Source organism: Grammomys surdaster, unplaced genomic scaffold, assembly GCF_004785775.1.
Source record: "Grammomys surdaster isolate TR1022 unplaced genomic scaffold, NIH_TR_1.0 125357, whole genome shotgun sequence".
NCBI classification, from domain to species: Eukaryota; Metazoa; Chordata; class Mammalia; order Rodentia; family Muridae; genus Grammomys; species Grammomys surdaster.
In genome coordinates this window covers 1404823-1432035 of record NW_021620229.1, presented here as the reverse complement: position 1 = coordinate 1432035, position 27213 = coordinate 1404823, and the positions used below count along the sequence as shown (strand labels likewise).

Genomic DNA, 27213 nt, shown 5'->3' with positions numbered 1-27213 from the left:
CTACCAGATACCACTTTAGAGTAAGAAGCTGTAATTCTTGACTTTAATGGTGAGAAAACTACCTAAGTCCATGAAATGAATCCTTTCCTCATGTTAACAACATGTAGCAGCTCAGTAGCTGCCAATGGAAAGCAGTGGCTTCTGGGAAATGACAGACAGTCTTGAACCGGTTTCCTTATGAATATTAAATTTGCACTCAAGAAGGCAAAGCCTGAGTTCAAATCCTCCCTGTTCTGAACCCATCTGTGTAGAAACTAAACACCCTCGAAAGACTGTTTATATCAGTAGCAATACTTGGGTTTGGCTTCTTGGTCACTGCAGCTGACTATCCAAGAGACTAGGAAAGAGGTCTTAAGAAATGTTAGTGTTCCTTTAAAAAAATAGGTGTGATCTTTCTGAGAACTCTTCAAATTGTCCTAACTTGCAACAGTTTAGCATTCCACAGAGTTTCTAATGTATTCAATTAAGAGATCAACAGAAAGGCTGCAGTCTGGACACAGCCACCACACAGGAACGGTGGTACTCTATAATTAGAAACTTCTGTGGTTCACAGACACACTGAAAATCCTTAAAACTCTGCCAAGCAGGTGAGACACGGTGTAATTAAAACATACTATTTATTCCGAGTTCTGTCAATTTAAGGCTTGTCAGAAAATGTTTCCTCAGTGAACACTGAAGCTGGAGCAAGCTGTCATAGCTGTAGGATCTGGTGACAAGTTTCTTATCTGCACGAGCCATGCTGCTGCTATTTAGAATCCATGAAGAAAGTTTCAAAGTCCAGATTCATGTCAGACACAAGGGCATCCACAAAGTCATCGATGGAAGGACACTTCTGCAGCATGCCTGCAACCAGAGCACCAAGACACTCCTGTTAGCACCCCGAGATACCAGGGGCAGGACAAAGGATCACATCCACACTGGGGGACACTGTGACTTCTAAAACCAAAGGTTGGCTCTACAGTTCCACCATGAGAGGGCAATTCATAAAGTCACAGGAAGCATGTGACCCATAGCTGTTCATGACTTTAAAGCATTTCATTCTTTTTTTTTTTTTTTAAAAGCATTTCATTCTTTAAGTGGCACCTGGCTTAGTAACTAAGGCCCAGATGCATTTCCCAAGAATTCTGTTTCTGTGGATATTACTGCCCACTTGGAATTACCAGATTGAATTTTTAAATTATTATTGACCAGGATAATTTAAACTTTAAATAAGTTTAGTTTTAAGCACATTATATACACTTCGACTCCAATGAGGTGTTAATTCTTTTGTAGCAGTCTTGTATCTGAGTCCTTCCAGACTTCCCTCATCAGCAGAAGGGAAGACAACTCAGATCCATAGAAATTCTGATGGCCCCAAAAGGTCACCCCCAAAAGATGCCTCACCAATAAGACACACTGATGGATTCTGCGTATGTGAAACTCAGAATGGGTCTGGAGAGAAAGTCACACAGGTGCTGTAGCCATAGCCTTTGGAACAGGGCGTGAGGGAACATTCTAGAGTGATGGATCTGTTCTCCAACTGGATAACAATTCAAGTTACACTAGTGTTAAATCAATTGACTAGAACCTAGTAGATGGTTAAAACATTTTACCATTACCCGATACCAAGTGGTAGCCCTTGAAAACATACGTACAAGTGACATTATGCAGATTGAACAGGTTATATTTAGAAATATACGCATATGCATATATGTATGTGACAACAGTGAGAAAAAGAGGCCATGGATTCGAAACAAAGCAGGAGAGTACATGGGAAGGTGGGAGGGAGGAAGGGAAGGGGTGGGGGAATGATGTAATTATATTATAATCTCAAAAAATAAAAAGAAACAATTAAAAAATTACCAAAGGAACACTCAGTTCCAAACTTGTGCCTTTTAGAGGAGAAGCACAATACTGGAAAGCATTAATTTGTCCAGGATACAGGGTGAGGCTGGAAGAGGTCTCAGAAGGAAAATCTGAGGCTCTGAAGTATAGCGGCAGGGGACCAGATGGGAAGCCCATCTGGGCACAGGAGGAACAAGAGCAGCAGAGACCAGTCACACAGTGATGCCTGGCTGTAGTCAGCAGTGAGAAGAGACCTGGGATCACAGGGATGGTTCAAAGTCTATAGACAGGAATGCAGTCACCCGCAGGCGCTGCGCATTGCATGAGACACAGGTAAGTAAAAACTGCTCCCAATACACGGAGACTACTAACTAGGCTGGCGAGGCTGAGAACAATGATGGTATTTTCACTTTGAGGTACAGATTAAATAAAGTGTTTCTACTCTTTCCAGTTCAGATTTTAGTAGCCCCACCTTGAGAAAACAGGAATAGAAAATTGCACTGTGATGCCTTTACTTGTACAACTTAAAGCACCCTTTTCTTCTTTACAGTAAAATAACTTGCACGGATGAAAACAGGCGCTCTGCTTGTGCCGCTGTGCTGTTAGTGCAGGCATCCTGGTCTCTAAGGCCACTTCAGTAGCATCTTCTGTACTGCACGGATGCGGGTGGTGCCACAAGCAGACTCCATCTGATTGGACAGCAGGAAAGAGCCTTCCTTGGTTCCAGGTTTCTTGATGTAGGGCCCATTTGTTAGAAAATCATTAAGTATGGTTTTCAATCAATTATTACACAATTTTCTTTTAATATCCGAAACATTTCTATAATTACATGGCTGCTAGTTTCTAATTAAACGACTGTAACCGTCAGAGGGTGAAACCATTTATTCAGAGCCAACCTACACGGGTAAGTGTGACCATCCTGTGTCTTTGAAGTGGTTCACTTCAACTCAATAACCTGCCAGCATAAGTGTGACCTGGCCTCATCCTTGGACAGAGATACTCACTCAGTACATAACCTGTGCCAACTGCCCGCTCCACACCAGCCCTGTGCCTTAAACAGTGACTGTGGCGATCAGAGAGAAATACAAATATCTTGGGTTTTCTTCAAAAAATCTTGTGAAGCTAAATGGTTTGGTGATTTTGTCTGTCATGTGACTGTTGAAGATGAAAGCACAGGAAGGAAGAACCTGGGACTTGGAGGATCAGGAAGAGTAGCCTCTGGGTACACAGCAGCGCCAATCAAAGACCAAAGAGAACAACCAAAGTGCTTTACAAGTATCAGCATGACCTGACTTTACATACAGAATTAAAGACAAACCCAGTGGTTTAGACAGTTTCACAAATGAGAAAAACCAAAGTTGGCTCTTATATTTATCGGTTCTGGTTAGTTTTTAATCAACACAAGTGAGAGCCATCTGGGAAGAGAAAAACTTTAACTGTTAAAAATGCCACCATCAGACAGGCCTGTAGGAGAGTCAGAGTCAGTCTGTCTGTCTGTCTGTCTGTCTGTCTGTCTCTCTCTCTCTCTCTCTCTCTCTCTCTCTCTCTCTCTCTCTCTCTGTGTATGTGTGTGTGTGTAGCACTTTCTTAATTAATGATTGATGTGGGAAAGCCCAGACCACTGTGAACAGTGTCACACCTGGGAGGTATAAGAAACGTAGATGAACATGAACCAGACAAACAACAGATCGGTAAGCTCCTTTCCTCTACAGTCTCTGCTTCAGGTCCTGCTTCTGGGTTCCTGCCTGTCATTTCTGCCCTGACTTCCCTTCATGAAGGTCTGCAGTCTGAGGGGGAATAAACTTTCTTCCCCATGCTGTTTTTGTTCAGTGTTTCATCATCGCAAGGGAAAACAAACTAAAACAGTACCTATTGGCTTTGAAAAAAACAGTTGTCAAAAATATTCCCTTCGTCTTCAAGTCCTAATTTATCTCTGTAGTTTCTTGGGAGACCCAACACAAGTCTCTGTGGAAATCATCATCGGGGGTGCGGATGCAAACAAGTAAGGACTGTTCTGTGTTCACAGATGAGAAGAGGAAAATGCCAATGGCAAAAAAATAAGGTGAAAGTGCCTTCAGACACACACTGTGCCTATCAGTTTACAAAAGAAAACTGGGACTTTAAGTCTCATGAACCTGCCTAACTTCAAGGGTCAAGCAATAGCCAAGGAGCCATTAAGAAAGAATATTTTAACTTACTTTTCTCATTTTATGTGAGAGGCAAACTGGTCAACAAAAAGGACAGTCTAAGGCAGAACACCCGGAGCCTCGCTGGTCTACTTCTAGGAACTTGCTTAACAATCTTGAAACACAGAACAATTATTTTGGGTCTAACTAAATGATTTATAACACTAAATGGATTCTAGAATTGACTGCTGATGCAGGCAGGTTTCCAAAGTGCACCATGTGCTTTTCTCTAAGTGACTGCTAACACTGGGCTGGAAAGAGTGGAGGCAGAGATGGCTCACAGGGGTACAGACCCAGCTGATGCAGACTGGGACCAATGGGATGGCTAGGAAACGGCCATTCAAAATGGAGTGTGCACTGAGTGCCAAGCACGGCGGCAAGAACATTAACCTCCTGGCTTGTTTTTTAAAATGTATTTTATTACTCATTTTTTAAAGAATTATTTATTATATGTATATGAGTACACTGTAGTTGTCTTCAGACACACCAGAAGAGGACATCAGATCCCATTACAGATGGTTGTGAGCCACCATGTGGTTGCTGGGAATTGAACTCTTAACCTCCAGAAGAGCAATCAGTGCTTTTAACTGCTGAGCCATCCCTCCAGCCCTTTGTATTTTGTTTTTAATCAAAATGGAATTGCAGTGAGCCCCTCCCTCTTTACCTCCCCTAACTCCTATCAGTTACCCTCCCTTAAACCTCTCCCTTGCCCCCCCCCAACTCTTAAGTTGTTAGCCTCTTTTGTTTTGATTTCACTTGTTATTCACATACATGCATATCTTTATGCACAAATATATATTAATGGGACTTGCTGAGTCTGCTTTTACTGTGTGTATGGTTTCAAGAATTACCACAGAGATGGATCTCTCAATCGAAGGGGCCATCCAGTTCTCATGGCAGTTTTCTTGAACCCCGGGAGTCTGAGTCTATAACACATGTTCTTTAGGCACTAGGATACAGTTTTCATGTTCTTTGATTTTGTGATATAATATCCATCCTAAGAGAGCCGTGTTTAGATTATCAGCATCCTTTATGTGATGAAACCTAGCTGTGTGGAGAAATCCTGGGCACCTATCCAGTCTTGATGTTGCACATACCAACAAACCCATTGTTCCCAGCCAGAAGGCCCAGGAGGGCTGGGCAACCACACTGCTGCTCCAGAAGCGTATTAGGAACAGTCAACTGTGACTATTTCAAAGGAGACAGAGTCAGAAAAAACTGGTTTGTGTTGGCTAAGGAGCAGCCTGTAATGGCCCAAATGGTCCTGCCCAGGCAGTGTGTGACTGAGACACTCGGGAGACTGGAACAGACACTCAGTCCTCCACCCAAGGCCTCTTCCCATCAGGGCAAGTTTGTGGCTGTGTCTGTGTTCTACGTACTCAAGGAGGAAAAGCACCTAATAGTTCTGAGCTCCTGGGTATTTTCTGGGTGGCCTCGTGTATCTGTGGCAAGTCCTTGCATAGAAGCTATTTATATATGCAACTGTACCTCACTGAGCAAAGTCCTTATTCCCTCCAGGACAAAGTAGAGAGTGTATGTCCAAGCACAAGCGCATGCCCACGACTGTACTCAAGACAAACAGTTAGAGTAAGATCTAGCCAGATCTTTAAAACACCAACCTGGTTGTGCCTGCACTCTTTAGGCCCTGGAGTGCCCATCTGGGTGCACAGCTAATGATGCTACTTGCAAACATGGCTGAAAGCAGCTGCCTGGCCGTTGGCATGTGTATGCTTCTAAACCAGCCGGCCCTGCAGAGACAGAACCCTGCCTGGCTCCTTTACTAAGTGCCCGGGGTGAAATGGTTTGTGTATGGGTTAGAGAATGCAGGGGATTACCAGCAATTAAAAACATTAGAATTTGTTTAAGCCTTGAAAGAGAAGTTAAAGCGTTACATCTCCCCCTTTGAATCTAGTTCATAGATTGTTCAACACCAAACAAAGATGTCCAATAAAATAAATGTGTGGTTGTGTTTGATAAAAGTTCAGTGAAAGACAAAGGAAGATCAATGAAGAAACTATAAAGAGAAACTTTGTAAGGGGTTTTCTATATACTTGTTCATTCATTTTTGATATCGATGCCAGAGAACCCAGTGTGAACTAAAGACTAACAAATAAATCACCTAGAATTTCTTAGGAAGACATTATACATAAAAATTCCGAGATTCTGTCTCATAGAAATAGTGGGTTTAAAAAATTGAGACCAGCCGGGCGGTGGTGGCGCATGCCTTTAATCCTAGCACTTGGGAGGCAGAGACAGGTGGATTTCTGAGTTCAAGGCCAGCCTGGTCTACAGAGTGAGTTCCAGGACAGCCCGGGCTATAAAGAAAAACCCTGTCTTGAAAAACAAACAAACAAAAAAAACAAAAACAAAAACAAAAAAAATTGAGACCAATCTCACTGGTATCAATCTGGGAAGGCAGAGAGATAGTGGCCAGAGAGTAGTGGGAAATGGCCAGGCTTAGTTCAGGAAAACATGGGATGGGGTTGTCTCCATAGACATGGGTCCTCCTAAAACTGGTTCTTTGCATATAAAGCCAGGGCAGGGACATTTTCTGTTTGTGGGCTTTGCAGGTGCTGGAGTGTTTGTGGGAGTGGGTGGATGTGAATTCCCAGGAGACAGAAGGCCTTGGAGCTCTGTATGTGGAAGACAGGCAGAAGATGGTCTGATAAATCAGGAGAGCCAGTGTTTGGGACAAGCCCTCCAGGACAAATAGCCCACTGCACCCTTACGACTCATAGCTGAAGAAGCACTTCAGCCTCAGCGGATTAAATTCCATCAGACCAGTTCCAATATGAACTGTTCGGGACAATCTGGGAGACTGATCGGAGCCTCAAGCTCCAAAAGGAAAAGACCTATTTGGCTCCCAGGCCAGCAGGCCAGTTATCAACTCAACACAGGAGCTGCCTTGTAACTATAGAGGTGCCGTGCAGATGTGAATGTGGGGTTGAACAGGACTTCTCTGGCATCACGTGGCATTCTGTAACTTAGGATGTCAGTCTGATTCTCCCCTTCTGACTTAGGTATTTTCTTTTGAAGCATATGAAAGAGGAGAGCAGAGAGAGAAAAAAAATTCTTTCCTAAATAGACTTTGGAAGTCTCTAAGCAATGTATTCTGACAGTAGGTGAACATCGAGAAAGCCTTGGATGATGAACTGGATGAGGGTCTCTGGACCAGGCACCTGATGTCCCTAAGCCTCCATCCTGCTAGGAGCAACCTGAGGAAAGGTAGAACTGCTGGGGTTTAAGAGCTGCAATGTTTGTGAAACTGGCTTACGGTCACCTACCTCACTAGACTGTTACACAGGTTAAATAAGATCGTGTTTAGTGCAGGCAAATGCTTAGTAACTGGTGACAGTAACCCTCAGCCTCAGGGGTCTGAAAACCTGCTTCCCAGTTCAGGAGTTGATGGATGAGACTGCTCATTATTTTTGGACAAGCTGAATTTCAGGACACTGCTCTGTGATTAAGCATTTAGGTTATTACCGCAAACCTTACGATCACAAGCTAATTATCCAGCTCATGAATCATTGCCTATTTTACTTTTTCCTGCTTCTTGCCGTCTGCTTTAAAAAAAAGAGAGAGAGAGATAGCTAGTGCTTAATAAAGCAAGCAAACAAACGAAGGTGTTACTAAAATCACCCCAATTGCTGACCCGATATAGCTATATTAAGGTTTCTTAAAAACACATTACTGGAGTGATGAAAAGTTCTGTAAACAGACCCTGGGGACAATTAGACAATCTTGGAAATGCAAATCCTTTTGAACAGAATACTGAACTGGCTAAAACGGTAGGTCACAGATGGCTCAGGTGGCACATGCATGAGGACACAAGTTCAGATCCTCGGCACGCACAGTAAAGCCTGGAGCAGAGACAGTGACTCCCTTTCTGAATTGCTGAGTTTCAGGTTTATCATGAAAAACAAAAACAAAAACAAAAACAAAACTCAAAATGTCTTGCCAGGCAGTGGTGGCACACACCTTTAATCCCAGCACTTGAGAGGCAGAGGCAGGCGGATTTCTGAGTTTGAGGCCAGCCTGGTCTACAGAGTGAGTTCCAGGACAGCCAGGGCTATACAGAGAAACCCTGTCTCGAAAAAAAACAAAAACAAAAACAAAAAACAACAACAACAACAACAAAAAAACCCTCAGGTTTATCAAGAGACCCTGTCTCAAACAATGAGATGAATAGAGTGAGGAAGATTGCTACTAATGGCCTCTGGCTCCTGCTCATGTGTGCACCCTACCCCACAAAATCACACACAGAGATTTTATATTGTGTCTACTCCACCACAGCTGAAACAGAAGAGATCAAAAGCGCTCCAGTGCAGCGTGTGGGTCATCGGATGTGGTGGTCTGGGTTAGAATGCTAACCGGCTTCTACAGAGAAGCAGATTACCTTAAAGAGACTCAGGAATTCACAAGGAGGTCTGAAACCCAGCCTCAACACCATGACTAATTCTAAAAATCCTCTGTAGTAGTTAATGGCTATTTTTTTTTTATGCCAAAATAATTATATGTGCCAAACTCAGTTCAGACCAATTGGGAACGATAGCTACAAAGGCTGCCTGACGCCTGAAAGATGTTTAGCGACTTTTATGAGATTGGAATTCCCATTCCAAGTCTGTCTCTCCCAAGCCCCAGGCAACTGTGTGGCTCACCTACCCTACTTTGAAGTTCTTCCTTGCTACAAGGCAGAGGCTACCCACACCTATGGCTGAGGGTGGATCCCACTATCTCCCATCAGCTCCTGAGGAAACCAGACTGTCTCTGGCAAGTAAACTGCCAGCAAGTCAAGTTCCTCCCTTCCTTGGAACTGAAGGCTCTGCTGCTCCCTAAGCTGCATTAGCATCTGTGGCTGTTCAAACAGGCTGCCTCTCCTAACTGTGCTCAAGTGGAGCCAGCCTCTGAACTGGCTTAAGCAGGCCAGCAAGCACAGCCCTCATGTGTACTCTGTGCACACTAGGTGGGTCTCATTTCATCATCAGATAGAATAATTCGACTCACAATTACACTTCTGGATTACAAAACATTTTGCCTTTTGTAGCTCAGTGTCTTCCCGAGGCCAACATGCCCACACATTAAATAAAGACACACCACACCCTCTTAAAAAACTCAGCACCCGTGACAAGAAAAAAACCGAGGCCTCAGCCTTGAGAATGCAGGTGCTCCTTTCATTTCATTTCTTCCTCTCACACAGCCCTCGGCTATTTCTGAGGCGATGTTGGGTGAATAAGGTGAATAAGGAAAAATGAAGGGTTCTATTTACTTGGCTATTATGCCATCTGCCTTTATTACTGAAACTGTGTCATAATCCTAGTGTTCCCAGTTCTAGATCTGGTGTCCTGACACATGGCTTCACTTACTCCTGGTTAAGGCTGTTCAAGAAAAGGAGGTTCCTGCCAATGAACATCTTTAAGAACTGTGTCTTGCATTCATAATTGGCAGTTCTGATCTTACTCTAAGGCCACTTCCCTGTTGGAAAGGCAAGAGGGCTGTATCTTTTGTAGCTGGTGTACCAGTTTGCAGGCTGATCTCTCTGAGAGACTCGGACAGCTCGGCAGCACCAACTTCTTTAGCATCAGTGTATTTCTGATGATGCAATTCAATCACCAAAAATTACAAAGGAATGAGGGAAAAAATAAAACAGCAGCAGAAACACAGGCAGTGACTTCCAAGGCAAGGACTGCCTGGTATATCCTGAAAAAGACGCTGAAGGAATTATCAGCCCACGGGAGGTGAGTCAGTGCCCCAGTTGAAATTCAAGTTCTGTCTCTGCTACCAGGTAAACTCATGTAAGTGAGTTACTAAGCACCCTGGGCTGCTCAAAGGATTAAACAAGGAATGCAACGCACACAGCACTTGGCAACTCAGAGACCCTGAACACAAGCTTTTAGCTGTAGTTATTGCTATGCGGTTCTCGTCACCCTTGCTACATTTGTAACTCTCTCCTATACATTAAACTCTAAAACATAAAGTCAGGCCATTTGCTAAGATCCAACAGAGAGCATTAATTCTTAGAAAAATCAATATACAGGAGTCTGTATTATTTTTATGGAAATTTCATGTTAGTGTGAAATGTGTGTGCATCATGCCAATTTCACAATCTAAATTCCTTATCATTAATGTTAATCCAGAACAGTTTCCTATTAGACTCTTGAGAGACTCATATACAGAAGACTGTGCTGATTGCCAAAGGACATTTTTCCATTTTGATGCTCTCTGGCAACATTTCCAACAGGAGATGGCTAGCGCACGGTAGCTTCAATTATTTTTTAAAGAATTACTTTTAATTATGTGTATGTCCATGGATCTGTGTGTATGTGTGTGAGTTCAGGTGCCCGAGGAGGCCAGCGGTGCTAGAGTCCCTGTGCTGGAATTACAGGCAGTTGGGGGCTGCTTGTCATGAGTGCTGGGAGTCACATTTAGGTTCTCTGCAAGGAAAGGATTTGCTCTTAACGGCTGAGTCAGCCCTCCGGACGCTCAGTTCCATTTCTCTGGCTAACATCTACTCTAACTGCTAACTTCGTTGTAGGTGAGTGTCCCAGTGTTCTGCTGGTGTCCCCAGTGTTCTGCTGGTGTATCCTCAGCACCAAGCAAGACATCTGAAAATGGCCTCTGCGAGCCCCTCCCATGCGTACCCTCATGTACTTTTACACACTCACAAACATGTTATATACATGCGCATACATACAAAGAATATCATATGTGCAAACTACTGTTAACATTTTATGATATTCCCATTAACTAATCAAACCATGGAAATATATTATCTATGTGCTATTTTGAAAATGCAGACACACATTTAAACATGTTTTAAGCACTGTGTTTACTTTTATTGTGTATGTGTGAGGGTATACCATGGCACACACTTTGAGGTCACAGTATAGCTATGTGAAGTTGGTTCTTTCTTTCTACCTTTAGGTGGGCTCAAGGCTTTGAACTCAGGTCACCAGGTCTACACGGCAAGTGTCTTTACCCACTTGAGCCATCTAGCCAACTCTATCCATAAATTTCTGAGAGAGAATTTCAGTATGTAGTCCAGGCTGGCCTTGACTCTGCAATACTTCTGTCTTAGCCTCTTGAGTGCTGAGATTAAAGATGTATATCATAATGTCTAGCACTTACATTCTTTACAGAGGACATAATGGAAAAAAAAATAGAACATTGGTTTCTGGTTGAATTTGCTCACCAGAAACTTAACTGGGGATATCTCAGTTCTGAAATGAAGCTAAACTCCAGACACTCTTCTGAAACATTACACAAAGAGAAGGGCTTGAGCAAATTTAATATCAAATAAAATATGACAGCTTACTATAAATCAGAAGAACTATCAAAGGAAGCAGAAACTACTAAAAATCAGAAGTGACAAATGAGCTGAAGAAGACAGGAATGAGGGTGTCACTTCAAGAAGGCAGTAGAAAGGTGCCTTCTTGAAGTCAAGGCAAACCAAGTGCCACTGACTGTATGCTGCTGGAGAATATTTGATCATTCTGTGAACCCTGAGATTGTGTTGTTTACGGGAACATCCTGATTCCAGCTGTGGTGTGGCCCAGCCCTTAGCACATATGTTTAATTTCTCTGGCTGGAATAAAGACAGGCTCTTAGTATATACCTTTAACTCCAAACAATGAAGGTAAGATTAGTTTACAGAAGGAAGCACCTATGTTTGAAAATGATGTCTAATTGAGCGGCAGACAAAAGATTTGACAGAATAGAATATTCCCACCTCTCTTGAGGATAGGAATGACAGGCTATTTAAGAGAGCGGGGGGGGGGGGGAGTTTTACCAGGACAGTTATAGAGAGACTGGTTTCAGAGAGACAACAGAATAAGCCAGAGAATGAGAAGGAGCCAGAAGATTAGAACACAAGCAGAACAATTCAGTCAGAGGTCAAGAGAGAAGCCAGAGTGAATCAGTCAGCTTGGAGAGGAGTTTGAGCCAGAATAGCTGAGTTGAACCAGCCAGCTAGAGTTCAGAAAACTTGAAAGCAGTAAGCCTCATGCTAGCACATACTTGGAGGATGTGAGGGAGGATGTGAGGAAGGCAGAATACTTAGTTGTTACTGAGGAGCTCCCCCTCTAGCCTAGGTGGAAAAGGGCTATCTAGAATCCATCAGGGTCTTTGACAGCAACATGGATAGCTTGTACAAACTTTTAAAACAGCCTGTCTTCAAAGCTAGGGCATCTGGCTGTGATCTTCAGCAAAGTTTTCTCAAATTTGTCTGTGGACTGTTCATGGCTGTTGCTCATGTCAGGGCAGACTGGTTGGCAGTTTGACTGATAGGGTTTTTTGTTGTTGTTGTTGTTTGTTTGTTTTTGTTTTGTTTTTGTTTTTTGCTTTAGGCAGCAGGGCAGCTGAGGAGAATCCAACACCTGCTACTTAAGAGAGTCAAATGGCCCCAACAGATCTTTCTTGTTTACAGAAAACAAACATCAGAAGGGGCACTTACAAAACAAACAAAAGCAACATTTGTTAACACTTACAGCAACTTCAAACAGATGGTAACACCTTGGAAAGGTGGCTCCCCCTCATCGGTGTCAGTTTCCCAGGTTCAGTTTGTGATTGCTTAGCCCCTTGTACTTTGGCAGGACATCACAATGGCAGGAGAGGGTGGTGGAGAGCTGTTGACTACATGGTACCAGAAAATAGGAACAAACAAGCCAGAGTCTGTGGAATCCTCCCAAGGAACCACCCTCTGTGACCTGCTTCCTGCCGCTCCACAAACAGCACCACCAATCAGGGACAAAGCATACAAACAAAAGCCTGCGGGAGACATTTCATATTTCAACCTTAAAGTCATATATTTACCAAATCCCTACTGGAGGCGATGATCTCACTGAGCCATAGGATAGGGCTGTAGATACCCTCAAGAGCATGAGGTCAGTTTAGAACTCAGACTTTACGGAGGGTGATAAACCAATCTGGTGAACTGAGAGACACCAACATCAAGTCAGAGTAAACAGGTGGTTCATTCCTGTAAAAAGGTGGTTCAGAGATAGGAGTCCTCTCTCACTACAGAAAGAAGTGCCAGAGAGTCTACGCAAACTTCTGAACAACATAGATCATCAGAGTGATTAATATCTAATATCAGTTTTACTTGATATGATAGAATTTTTAAAAAGCACCTTATCCTAGCCAGGCATGGCAACAGACACCTGCATCCCCAGTACTCAGGAGGTAGAAGGACTAACCTCCAGGCCAACTTAAACTGCACATTAAAACCTAGGTAAGAAACAAAACCACTGTCACTAAACATCTTACCTCTTCATGTTTAATCTGCCTATGTGCGGGGGTTTCCTAAGTCACTTACACTCCAGGGCAGGTACTCAGGAGCCCAGGCACTGGGCCTCTGAGCATGTTCTGGCATCTGCCTCCATCCCCAGGGGCACAGATGCTGGCTCAGACAGGCAGAACTCGTCATATGCTAATGCTTATCTCTTCTTGAAAATTCCACTTGATTAAAAAATTAAAAAGCAAACAGACATTAAAAAATAAACTTCAGAATAGTAACCATGCAAAGGCAGCATGTGCCTACTGAGCCTGCCAGCTTCCTGCCACGATGCCAATATTTGGGGATTTATCAGGCTGCATGATTAAAAGTTAACTGCATGTTTTAAAAACTGGAAATAATAACTACTAATTTTCCGTGTTAAAGAACATATAAAATGTGTTTCCTAAATATCCACATCTATATTTTGACAACAGGGAAAAGCAATCAAGCTGGTATTGAGTAATGGCTTTCCGACCTTGGCATCAGCTGACCTCTGTGACAGCCAGACCCTATAGCTCCTTGGCTGTTGTCATGTTTGTTTTGTACACACTACACCAGCAGCAAAGCCACACAATGCCAAACCCCAGGACACGCTGAGAACATTTCATGAATATTTTTCAGTTTGTTTCTTGCCCTCCAAATGCCTATTCTCCTGGCACCCGTAAGTGTGACAACAGCCAAAGGGTTATTTAACTTAGCCTTTACCACGGCCCTCTGCGTAGGCATCTGTTTTTGACAGCAAGGGAACCTATCAGAAGTGAGTTGGCCTTCAACACTGTCTGTGGCTCCTCAGAGTCCTTAAACAAATGCCTGAAGCCCCTGCAGAGTCTGCAGAGCCCCGGACAACCTGACGTCTCTTCTTCCTAGCTGCATTTGTATCACATTACTCTAATGTCACCTATGTGCCTTTACATCCCCTCCCCTTTACACCTCCCTCCCCCCACAGTCTGTGATGGTATCAATATGCTTGGCCCAGGGAGTGACACTATTAGGAGGTGTGGCCTTGTTGGAGAAAGTGTGTCACTGTGGGTGTGGGCTTTAAGACTCTCGTCCTAGCTGCCTGGAAGCCAGACTTCGCCTAGATGTCTTCAGATGAAGATGTAGAATTCCTCTTGTAGCGTGCCTGCCTGGTTACTGCCATGCTCCCACTTTGATGACAATGGACTGAACCTCTGAACCTGTAAGCCAGCCCCAATTAAATGTTGTCCTTATAAGAGTTGCCTTGGTCATGGTGTCTGTTCACAGCAGTACAACCCTAACTAAGACACTGTCACAGCAGGAATGGATGCCAGGAAGCAAAAACATGGCCCCATATCACGGCCTCAGTGTAATTACAAGCAGGCCATCAATATTTACTCAAATCCAGTAACGTGCAGAGTCCCCATGTGGTTCAGGGCTAGCCAGTTCCCTGGTGGTCAGAATCCTGTGCTGTGATGACTTATTGGTTACAGCTAAACAGCCAATACAGTGTGGCTGATGAAATGTGTGCCTTGTTCCCATCACTTCAGACCTGAGTTTATAATCTAGTGCCCTTTTCTGTCCTGAGTCCCACCCGGAGTGCCCTGCACTGGCCTTGACTCTGCAGGCTCCTCTGCCCCTCTTTATCCAAACCTTAACAGCTTTGAGAGTGCTGCTAAGACATGAGGCAAAAAGGATTTCACAGTTTCAGTTATCTGCTCTACTGATGACTGGATTGAGGACAGAAGATCATAGGGGCAGTGCACCTCTCCTCACAGGGTCACAGGAGCCTTACAACTTGTCACTGCCAGTCATTCCTCACCAGCTGGATGAGATGCCATCTGCCAAGCTTATAAGAAAGATTCCACCTGCTTCTCTTCCACAGTATTTTTTTGGGGGGGGGTGGGGGACATGAGTGGGTTCACACCACACAGACCAAAGCTAGGGGAGGGGTGGATGGCATTTACTGAGAGAGAAGCTACATACTTGATGAGAATTCTTCTCCATGGGAAGGAAATCTATCTGCTCTGTCCACTCACTGCTTTCAATGTTTGTGTCAGTGTGTGGCATGAGCCATGTAGGAAAGACTATGGCAAGCAAGAGAGTTTTCTGGAGATGGCCCACTGTTTTGCATGGCTGTCGTGGGTATGCTTGGTGAGACAAGGACCCCAGAGACATCATCCCAGGATTGCTTCTTGCAGCTGATATGCCTTTCCTGCCACTGTTACATAGCCTAATCATTCCTGAGCAGCAGCCCACACTATTGGGCAGGTTTCCTGCAGATTATTATATGAAGATGTACTTTCATATAATAATGCTGTTTAGATGAATTGATGACTTTATAGAACTCCTGATTTGATTCAAATAATTTTAAGAAAAAAGTTTAAGGGAATGGTTTTAGTTGTTTTGCCACAAAGATATAATAAAGTTAGAATCAAGAATAGAATGCGCCTCCTCCTCATAGAATAGTAAGCAAAGGCTACATTATAAGAAATACAATGAGCCTTCATAAGTTACACTAAGAAGAGAAATAGACTTGAGACAGATTTGTGATCAAGGAAAAACATTCATTCTAGGTCAGGTCCAAGGATGAAGCCACAGGTGTGCACTATGAGACTGTTGCTTGAACTTACAATGATCTTATAGAATAAAACACTGCTTTGAACTTACTATCTGTAACTCCCTTTTGTGTAACATTTTATCTGTGAGGTAATTTTATAAAGAACTTTTGTCTAAGAAGCTATAAAAAGGCTGAAACTAAAAATAAGGCATGGCTGTTCAGCCTTTGCTTCATCCACCAAATGTTTATATATGTGTCTGTAATATGTATATGTGTGTATATATATTTATATAGTCTGTATGTACATATGTATGTAGGTATATGTGTACATAAGTGTGGATATGCACCTGTGAAAATGAATGAAACTGATGGTTTGGGCCCACCGGGTGTGTGTGTGTGTGTGTGTGTGACTTCCTTTCTATCCTTTTCTTTCTCACTTGCCAGAGTTTTTTGCCAGGCACTGTGGATCCCAGATAACTAAGTTTTGCTCTCACCAGCACTATCAGTATTGGCCATCTGCTATCAGCACTGACCCCAGTTGCAGATACCATGGCCTTGCTATCTTTCTCAGTTTACCTGGATGTTGAGCTGGTTTTTGACTAGTGTGGACACACAGATACATATTTGAGGCTCCAGATTTCATCTCAGCATGGTGCTACTGATCTAGGTGCTCAGATTCCTGGTTTTTGGCCACTGTCAGCTGGGAGCTCTGTCAGCATGCTCACTGCCAGTGACACACTTGCCACTCCTCAGTGTGCTTTTGGTTACACTCATTTTGTGGCACCAAAAGATGCTCCTGGATCATTTCCAAAGTCTTCCCTGCTCTAGACCTAGAATCAGCCAGTCATTTCCCTCAAGGGTCCTGGTTCTATTTCAAGGAGGATGGTATAAACCCATGTCTGCATGGATGGTGTAAACCTGTGTCTGGTTGAATCCAAGTCTGGGTAGACGGTGTGACCTCTACCCAGATGGTGTGAATGATGTGAATCTATGTTTCGTTAGATGGTGTGACCCAGTGTCTGGGTGCCAGGAGTCTTCCATGCCTGCTCCTACGAAGGCTTTTAAAGAAGAGCAAGTATCTGAGTTGATTGCTTTTATTAATCTCCTTGGGGTGACCTTTGGTAAGCCGTAATCCTTTGGTTTGTTTTTGTGCACATAAATAATATCTACAGAGCCACAAGAGATGATTCAGAATAATTATGGCAAGGTGAATACGTTTCGCCCCATAAAGATTTGCAGAAATGCTAAGTAGTAAATGATCTTAATCTTTTAAGGTCAGGCCTCGAGGGCGTTCTAGACCTTTTCTGTGAGTCACTTAGGAAGGGAGTTTGTTTCCAGAAAATTGAGTCATTTATCTCCTATTTTCTTCTTATCTGATCTTTAGAACTGTCAGCCATCACTTTGCAAACTGCTCCTGGCCATGGAGACACCAAAATAAAGCTGAGCTTGTCTGTAGAGGGGCCATGGTCGGAGCACAGGTTTGAAGGGGCCAAGGGCTCTGGCCAAAGTCCTTCCGCTAGGGTAGCTATGGTCACTCACTGCTGCTCTGCATGGTGAGGAAGTGGGAGACTTTCACAGAGCAGAAGGTGCTCAGATGAGTCCAGCAGATGAGGGCCAGATGGGTCTTTGAATGGCAATAGGAACGCTCCAGTTGCAATACGAGAAAAACAGACAACACAGACTAGGCAAACAGGAGCCCTCCAGGCTCATGTCACACCCTGCGATCTGCAGATCAATCTTGGGTCAGAATTCCTGCAAGCCAGGAATCAGTGGAAGGCTGTGGACATTGGTTGGCTACGGTTCTTTATAGAAACAGAGACCCTTGTTACAGGGAACTAAGGGAGGTGACACAGTGACAAGCTCCTGGCATGATGACTTTTTAGTAATGAGTAAAAACTATGGAAAATGAAGTAGTATCTAAACCCAAAAACTCATCAAGGGCTCAGAGAACACAAGCCCAGGACAAACTCTTAGGGAGGAATGGCTTGCATGAGGGCTCCTCTTTCACCCACAAACTGCTGGGACACAGTCCCTATCTCCAACATTCATGACTACTCCTCTTGCTGCTAAGAAACAGTTGGGTTTCCCAGGAAGGACAGAATACCACTGGCCAGATACTCACCAGCTCGGGATGCTTTATCTTTTTAGAAAACTGTATCTTTTTAGAAAACTATTCACATTCTAAAATAGTAAAAAAAAATAAAATAAAATAAGTGGACTCTGGTTCATGCCTAACACGGTACAACTTAAGCAAACATTCCAGTATGGATCTCAGAGACTATCACTGTGAAAGAAAATACCGTATCTTCATGTTTTATCTCAGGCAAAAGTACTCAGACTCTGTGGGTACCTAGAAACTCCACCCTCACCCCATACCTGGCCCAAAAAGCTTTTGAGTTTTAACACTTATCTGAGCTTATCTTAGGCAGCATAACCCTGCTACTGAGAGTTCAAACCAGTTTCATTTAAACCCCTGACCTGTCCATCTGCTTTACAGTCTTGTTCCATGCAAAGCTTGTCTGTCAATCCTGAACTGATAGTAAAGCACCTCCCACTTGGACTCTGGCCCTCTGCCCACTGCATTCTTCGAGGCGGGTGGGACAAGAGCTGGGTGGGAGAAAGAAGGTGGCCTCCATAAGGTGCTTTGCTTGTCTATCACAAAGCTCCGCAACTCTCCCAGCTAAGCCCAGGACATGACATCCTGGTTTCAGGTGCAGGCTGGGAGCATAAAAGAAAGTGCAATGCCATTGTGGGTCTTGGCTCAAATGTTGTGACCTCTCTGCGACCACATATTCATACAGTAAGTCTCATGAAACAACAGTAGTATCTAAAGGAAAAACATGAAGAGAAATATTAAAATATTGTACGAGCAAATGTTGTAGCTGTAGCCCACGCTGTGGACTTTTTTTCCTTTCAAGAGAATAGGAATTTGAGTGTAAAAAAATAATGATTTTTAGATTTCAGATAAAGCACAGAATTTGTACAAGGAAGCTGTAGTATGGTCAGAGGTAGAGTGAAAAACCAGAGCAGTCAAGAGAACCATGAACAGAAGGAAATTTTGATTTCTGCTGAACAGCGTGAAATGAGGACAGCAATTAGAGCCCAGGAAAGCAGAGATATCACAAGCAACACAATCTATCCCCCTGAGCAAGCGGCTTCTCCACTGACCGAGGCTGTCTGCACAGGACCATATGCTACCAGTATGTAACCTATTGTCTAACATCAGAGCCAATTAATTTCCCTTCTGCCTGCAGCCTGTTTCTCAGGCTCCTGAAAAGTTTGGTCTTTGCTGAAGTTCCAGGTTTGAATTCTGACTCTTTCTTCTATTCACTGCCCCCAATAGGAGCAGGGACTTGGCCTCCTTTCTCATCCATAAAATGCAGATAATATCAGTTCCTGCCTCAAAAGATTATTAAGGAGGTTAGATTAACTACCATGTGAGAACCCTTTAAAACAGTTTTAGCCAGGCATGTGGTGGTACATGCCTACATTCCAGCTATTCAGAAAGCTGAAGGACGAGCCTGCTTCGGTTTAAAAGTCAGACCAGTCAGGTCAACAGAGGCAAACCCTATTATGAGGGAAATGTCAACAGAAACAATTCCAGATGTAGCAAAGACCAAGAAGGGCACTTGCTCCCTGGGGGGAGCAAGGAGGACACTGAGGCAAGATTAGCATAAGTTCTTCACTAAAAGCAGAAAATCTGGAGTTGTTCACTGATGTACAATACCATAATGCTATCAGGCATCAAGTAAAGGTAGCCTAGACGAGCACCTCAACTATCCAACCAACCCAGACAGGCTGATCAAAAAATGCAAACTCACAGGAGCAGGGTCTGCCTTAGCACCTGTCACTCCTCTGCCCCAGAGCTTACAAGGAGGCCAGGCACTCAGTACTACTGATACAACTGATGAACACAGGAAGAATCAAAGGCAAGGATATGGCCTCGCATTCAACAGAAAGAGGAGAGAAGACACTTTAGAACTACCAGAACTCAATTGCCACAATGAAACAGTATATCCCCAATTCTGGGAATAATTTCCTAGGGCAATTTCATTTACAGTCAAAAGGCTTAGTTAGCTATAATTATAAATATCAATATCTTAAGAGTATCTATTAAAAGCACATCTTCCTATAAATATTTGTGAGAATATTCCATGAAAACCCATGATAGTCACTTCTGTCTACAATTAGGATTTCCATAAATTAACACTTGTCAAGTATAAAGGAAAGCAAAAAAATTGATACTGTTGTTAGTATTCTGTCTAAACTCCACCTCCACGGTTACCTGGCAACAGTAGGCCTGCCCACTATAAAAGGGGCTGCTTGCCCCCTTCTCTCTCTCTTGCTCCTCTCTTGCCCCCTTGGCCCCATGCCTGCAGGCTCCCCTCTCCCTTCCCCCCTTCCCTTCCCCCTCTCTCCACGTGGTCATGGCTGGCCTCTACTCCTCTACTTCTCTTTTCTTCTCTGCTCTCTCTCCTCTCGCTCTCTTCCCTCCACCCTAAATAAACTCCCCCTCGTGGAACCCTCTCGGTCTGGTCTGCCTTTATCTGTTCCAAGCTGCTCGTGAAAATCTTTTCAACAGTAAAAAGGTGCTTTAATTAGGTTCTAATTATTCACCAGACCAAATCTCTAACCTAAAGCTTTGAGTTTCTCAGACCAACAACAACAAAAAGAGAATAAATGTATGAATTCTTTAGACTAAAACAACAACAGAAAAACCCAGATTAAAAACAAACTTCCCACTGTGACCTGTTTGGAGCTTAAAGGCACATTTCCTGTGACTTCTGGTAAGCTCTTTTCTGTTAGAGTGTTACCAACATTCTGAAAGCTAACACCACACCACATAACCCATAACAATGAAAAACAAACCCTTAAGTCCTAGAAGAGGTGTCAGCAAGGGCTGGACTTTACCTTGAATCATGAGCATGGGCTCCTTGCCACCACCATGGGCTAACATCTCTCTGCGGTAGCGCTCTCCGGCGGCCCTAGAGAAGAGAATCTGTTATCCACACTGCTCAAACAATGTGGCTCCATCTGTATGTCTTAAACTCTGGGGCTATCTTACACTGAAAAACAAGGCATTTAGTGTTTTTATACTTTATGTAAAACATAGGATTTTTAACACAACCAACTACACACTTTAATGAGATTGGGTACTGTTCTTGGTGTGATGCTGGCCACTGAAACCAGGCTTTGACTATGCTAGGATGAGTGTTCTACCACTGAGCTACACACTCAGCCCTGAACTGAATACATTTTGATGTTATTTTCATTCCACTAACTCTTGACTATTTTTTGGTATGTGTAACAGGTAATTCTGTCTCTATTTGGACTCTTGTGTGTGCGTGAGTGTGTGAGTGTGTATGTTCATGAGGTACATGCGCATGGGGGTGGATGTGCAAGTACGTGTGCATGCACATGGGGATCAGAGGTCAGCATCAGGCGACTTCCTCAACCACTCTTCACTTATTTTTGGAGCATTTCTCACTGACTCTAGTGCTCCCTGATTCAGCTAGGCTGCCTGGCTAGTGAGCTCTAGGGAGGTGCCATGTACATCTTCCTGGTGTTGGGACGGCAGGTCTATGACACTGCATCTGGCTTTTTGTCTGGGTGCTGGGGACCCAGACTTCGACAGCTTTTTATGTATAATATACATAAGATAAAGTAAGCATTATATATAAAATAAATTATATATTTTTTTTGAGACAAGTTTCTCTGTGTAGCCCTGTCTGTCCTGGAACTCACTCTATAGACTAGGCTGGACTCGAACTCAAAAAGATCTGCTTGTCTCTGTCTCCTGAGTGTCATGAACACTAAGGCAGTAGGAAACTCATAGAGAGGCAGGGCGTTCTCAGAACAAGGTGTAAAGAGGCTTTGGCCAATCTATGGCCTGGGTGTGGGAAATAGGAGATGTGTCCCTCCTTCTGGTCATGGGATATAGCATCCTTCCCCAAATCAAAGCCCTTCCCTGTGGCCTCCCCTGGTATGCTTCTCTTCTGGAGTCTTGAGTGCCAGAGACTGGCTCTTGGTTAGAAAATGCTTTAGTGAAGACCTGTAATCCTAACTCTGGAGGCTGAGGAGGGAGCGTCATAAGTTCCAAGGCAGCCTGTACCAAACCAAACACAACAAGAGAAAGAAAAGAGGTCTCTTTGACAGAGTTTAGGAATTTCCTAGTCCAGAGAGTACTTTTATAAGCTAACTTTACATGATCATAAAAGTATAGCAGCTACATGTCTAGGCAAGAATTCACATGTAACCAACAGAGAAATATTTGGAGATATGTTTTTATTAGCATGTGGTTTTCTAGTAAAGTATAGTTCTTTCAAACAAGATGATATTTTGTCCATTTTATAGAAATCTTCAGTAAAGAGCTACCATCCCTGAAGCTGATTTACTGTAGTCAAGTTTGGCTGTAGACCCTTTGGAAATTATTAGTCTGAAAAGCAGACCAAGTGTCTGCAGTATGCAAAGGGCAGGAGACAAAATAAAATGTGGGTACCAAGCTGTGAAAAACAGTAAAAAGTCCTATGACGTCAGATCCAAGCTGAAAAGTTTCTGGACTTGAATGTGATTATTAACTTCTGAGGTTATCCGGATCTGTGAAACTAGGAAAGGCTAGGAAACCTAGGAAACTAGGTTGTAGATGGAGTGTGTGTGTGTGTGGGGAAAGGGGGTATAGTGGGGGGCCCAGAGGATTCTCTTTTCCATCTGCTGCCACTGCCCCCCAATTCCCCAGCTCTGTCCAGCTGCTGGAAGGCTACCTGTAGCCGACAGGCTGTGTTAACAGGTAAAGTTGCAGAGGATAACCATCTCCTGGATGCCTGAGAGCTGTCAAGGATATCTCACTTGGGTGGTGAGGAGATAAAGTGCTCTTAGCGGCTATGACATCAGGTTGTAATTACTGGTTTGCTTTCAAAGGAAGCTCCTTCTAAGGAATGCCAAAGCCAGAGGCACAGATCCTCTGGGCTCCTACTGTTACAAGGTCCCATGAGGACACGGGGAGGGACTCAAGCTGAGGCAAAGCAGAAGACACTCCATTCCTTTTTACCTCTGGCCAGAAGACAGGCCACTAGCGCTCACCTGTGTGCTCTATGGCCAGGTTTGGCCATGTTCTGGGCAGGAGTGGACTTGATATTCTGACAAGGGCACATTTGGTGCTAATCTACTGATACTGTGGCTTCTGAGAGTGGTACAGAAAGTCATGACATTCTATCAACATAGTCAGTACTAGAACCACTGGTCATCCTGATGAAGGACACATGGGGTAAGGCATCATGGGGCCCAGCAGACGCCAGACACCAGGGAGTGGTGTGGGGCAGCATACTGCAGCTGCCTGTGCTGCTCAAGGGGCAGTGCACGGCTATCAGGGAAGATCTAAGTCAAGGTGAACAGAAGAGCAGCACCCCTCCTCAGGACTGCCCATTTTCTGTATGACAACTTCCCCAGAGAAATAAGGCATTCAAGCAGGAATAAGGTCCATTTCCAGAAACAAACTGGGTGTTAATGGAGGTAGATCAATGCTTCCGGTGAGGGAAACAAACAAACAAACAAAGTCCTATGGTGGGCAGGAGAGAGGAATAAGGGTGTCCTTAGGCCTGAAACTCCAGCTGCCTAGGCTTTGTCAAGAAAGCCTTGGGAAAGCACCAGGAACCACAGGGGCTGCACAGAAGACAGTGCAGGACTGCTCTGTGCAGATGCTGAGAGCCCTCATACAGGCGTTCCTCTACACCTGAGAATACCAGGGAAGTCCCACAGAAGACTTCAAAGCTGCACAATGAGGGAACATTCATGGTCACACCAGGAGGCAGAAGGGTTCATTGTCAAGAAAGGCCTAGTAAAAGATTGATCACAGTGCCCACCCTGAACCCCCCCCCAAAGTCTAAGCAACTGACATTGGATGTTGTGTGTATATCCGTGTGTACATATGTCTGTGTGTGTGTGTTGTATCTTATGGATTGAGAAAGGGATGTTTCATGAATCTACCCCATCCTACTCTCGTTACCTGTTAAAAGGATCCTGTAGGAAGCACTCCTTCCAGACCATGGATGCCACAGCTCTGGACATCAGGTATGAGTAATACTTGGCACCATATCCCACGAGGTGGCTGAACCTCAGCTGCCAGGCCTGCCAAAACAGAAACCAGCACAGGAGCTGAGAATAGCATCCAAGAGGAAGGAAACAGTGCTGCAGATAGATATACAAAGCTCAATGTCTCAATTTAAACCCCACCTCAAAGAGTCATGTCACTCACAACATTGTCATATCTGTAGACAATGTGTGGGCTCACTTGTGTCCCCTTAATTGTGTCTGAATGAAATGACAAGTCAATACCTCACGATGTGGTTATATTTAGTTTTATGTGTGGATGTTTTGCCTGCGTGGACCTGCACCACATTCATGCCTGATGCCCACAGAGGTTGGAAGAGGATGTTGGATCCTCTGGAGTTGGAGTTACAGAAGGTTGTGAACCACCATGTAGGTACTGGGATTAAACCTGGGTTCTCTGTAAGAACATGTTTGTCTCTGTAAGATGTGCATGACAGAAGGATGTGGGGGACAACCAGACAGGAGCAACAGGAACAGCACCAGAGACGCAGGGCCAGCCCAGTCATGGGCATCTGAAGGGAGTTCCTGTGGGCGTCTGCTCTAAGGACAGATGAGAAGTTACTTTAAGAAAGAACAGCAAACCTACTGGAGACTTCTTTTCCTACCAATACCACGGAAAGCACGCCCACTGTCAGGGTGGGGCAGGGGCAGGGGCAGGGGCAGGGGCAGGGGCAGGGGCAGGGGCAGGCATAAGCTCCCTGGACAGCATTTCTGACCTTATCCAAGAGGACACTTAGGGTTTCAGTTTTCTGATACAATATTGTTTGTTTGTGTTTTGAGACAGGGCTTCTCTGTGTATCCCTGGTGGTCCTGGAACTCACTCTGTAGACCAGGCTGTCCTCAAACTCAAAAGATTCACCTGCCTCTGCTTCTCCAGTGCTAGGTTTAAAGGTGTACACCACTAACACCTGGCTTTCTGACACAATTTTACACCTTCAAGCATATATTTTATCTGACCTAAAATACTTTTTTTAAAAAAAGCCTTTTTTCCTTGTAGAATAATTCTTTTTTAAAAATTTTTTTTGTAGAATAATTCTTTAACAAGTCTTATATTCCCTGGGAAATAAAGTGTAAATAAACTGTAATTCCTGCAACTTTGTAGCATGCTATGAACTAGATAAGCAAATCCTAGTTAATGCATAAAGAAATCAAGCTGTTGGAAAGGATGGTCTCTTCATCACAGAACTATGGTAAGCCTGAGGACACTCTGATCCCATTCATAGCTCACAATTTTAAAGTCAAGGTCATGTACTAGTTACACTATTATATCTTTTGAGGTAATTACTCTGCCTGGAGTGGACAGGTGCTGTCACAGGAAGGTATACAGAAGTATCCCATCCAGCTTGGGCTACTGGGCCACCTTGGCAAAGGTATACAATAACTTTCAATGTCCATTCTCCTTTTTACAAAAGGATATGATTAGAAATAAGGTAGACGGGTTGGAGAGATGGCTCAGTGGTTAAGAGCACTGACTGCTCTTCTAGAGGTCCTGAGTTCAATTCCCAGCAACCACATGGTGGCTCACAACCATCTGTAATGGGATCCGATGACCTCTTCTGGTGTGTCTGAAGACAGCAACAGTGTACTCGCATACATGAAATAAATCTTTAAAAAAACAAAAAAGAAAGAAAGAAGGTAGACACTGTGCGGGAGAGGGTCTTGTCTAGTGTCTCCCTAGCAGAGTGTCCTGTGGAACCATCTGTGAGAGCAACACCCCCACCATAAGGCACAAAGCCAGTCAGAACAAGACTCTGATGCCTCCAGACCAGCACTCAAAGTACACGTGCACTTGGTGCCATCCTGGGTTCTGTCAGTGATCAGACTTGCCCTCTACCTAGCACAAGACACTTGTTCCTCCAGGCACAGGTGTAGTCCATGAAGCAAGGCTGCCAGAGGCCGATGGAAGGCCACACTACTGCTGGGAAAGGCATAGAAACTCAGCCCCTCAACCTCTTGCCACCTAAGCCCCTTGTGACAGGGAGGCAGATGGGGTAAACTTGACGACAGGCCTTGTTTAGACAAAGTAGGAGGTGTGTGCGCATGTACATGTGTCTTCTGCAGTTGCTTGCCACCTTAGTTTTTGAGACAGGGTCTCTCACTACCCTAGAGCTCACCAAGTAGGCTAGATAGACTACTGGAGCCTCCTGTCTTTACCTCCCCACCAGTGGGTAACAGACATGACTGCTCAACAAGCTTCTCATGTAGGTGTGAGTTCATACACTCAGGCAGCAAGTACTTTCCTGACATGCCATCTTTCCAGCCTCCCACAGCGGGTTTTAAAAGAAAGCTAAGTAGCTCAGGGTCACCTGTGGTCAAATTTCAGTACAACTCTGACTAGCTACATTTTTAGTCAAAAGGGTGGTCCTCTGGAATTCATTGAAATCTACATATAGCTCTGCCTAGTCTGCCTTATTTGAGGGTATTGGTGGAGGTCTGCATTCTTTTATGGTGTGTTAGAATCTGAATCTACACCTGGAATTTTCTTGGAGAGTAACTTGGCTGTGGTCTGATGAGACTTGGCAGAATATGGCTTGCTGCTTCAGTGAGGATATTCATCAGGATATCCATTCCTGCATCTCACAGAACTAGCAGCACAGGGGCCAAGGGGTTTTGTCTTTTGTCTTCCTGGTGACCTGCAAAACTAGCTTCACGGTCATGGCTGGGGTTGGGGTGGGGGGCAGGTGCACAGTGTAGATTCCTGCCAATATTTTTCTAGCTCAGAGGGCAGACATACTTCAACAGCAGCCTGATTGAGCTGAGAAATGTCTAGGTTCCTTAGTTTCAACTCACAGGTGAGTCCATAGAAACAGCCCAATGAAAGTGAGAACGTTCAGAACAGGAAAGACATCAGGTGTAAGAGGATAGCCTTGCAGTGTGGAGTGCAGCCTTATTGCCTCTCTGCTCTCTAATTACAGCCTTGGGTTTGGTTCTAAGCCCTTCCTTTACCTCAAGGCACAATAAGAAATCCCGCCTGCCTGCCACCTTTCATCTGAGGTCCATAAGCTCATGGGAAGCCCTGCAATTACACTGCTGTTTGAACACAATTACCAGATTCCTGCTAATTCAACCTCATACCAGGCTCGTTTCCATTTCTCTTTCAACCTTATTCTCTCTAGAGTGAGGCTGCAGGGCTCAGGAATGAGGCATCATTTCTCCTTTAAATCTTCCTAAGAGGTATTTATTGAAGAGCATAGTTCTCACCTTTCCTCAGAGGTTTTTTTTATTGGATATTTTATTTATTTACATTTCAAATGTTATCCCCTTTCCTGGTTTCCCCTCCAGAAACTCTCTATCCCGCCCCCCCCCCC

At 44.1% G+C, this 27213-nt stretch overlaps 1 protein-coding gene across 4 annotated transcripts in view; it reads right to left on the bottom strand.

Moving 5' to 3' along the window:
- Positions 1-598: 598 nt before the first annotated feature.
- Mipep (mitochondrial intermediate peptidase) overlaps positions 599-27213 on the bottom strand; it is a 105977-nt gene continuing 79362 nt past the window's right edge. The window contains exons 17-20 of one of the 4 annotated variants that reach the window (XM_028785860.1): positions 23802-23923; positions 20711-20784; positions 2297-2513; positions 599-843 (exon numbers count right to left, since the gene is read on the bottom strand). In XM_028785860.1, coding sequence (XP_028641693.1) covers positions 813-843; positions 2297-2513; positions 20711-20784; positions 23802-23923 — 444 coding nt within the window. In that variant the 3' untranslated portion in view covers positions 599-812. Of the gene's footprint in view, positions 844-867; positions 1520-2296; positions 2514-20710; positions 20785-23801; positions 23924-27213 lie in introns of those variants that run through there. The other 3 variants (XM_028785859.1, XM_028785861.1, XM_028785862.1) reach the window with 3 other exon arrangements.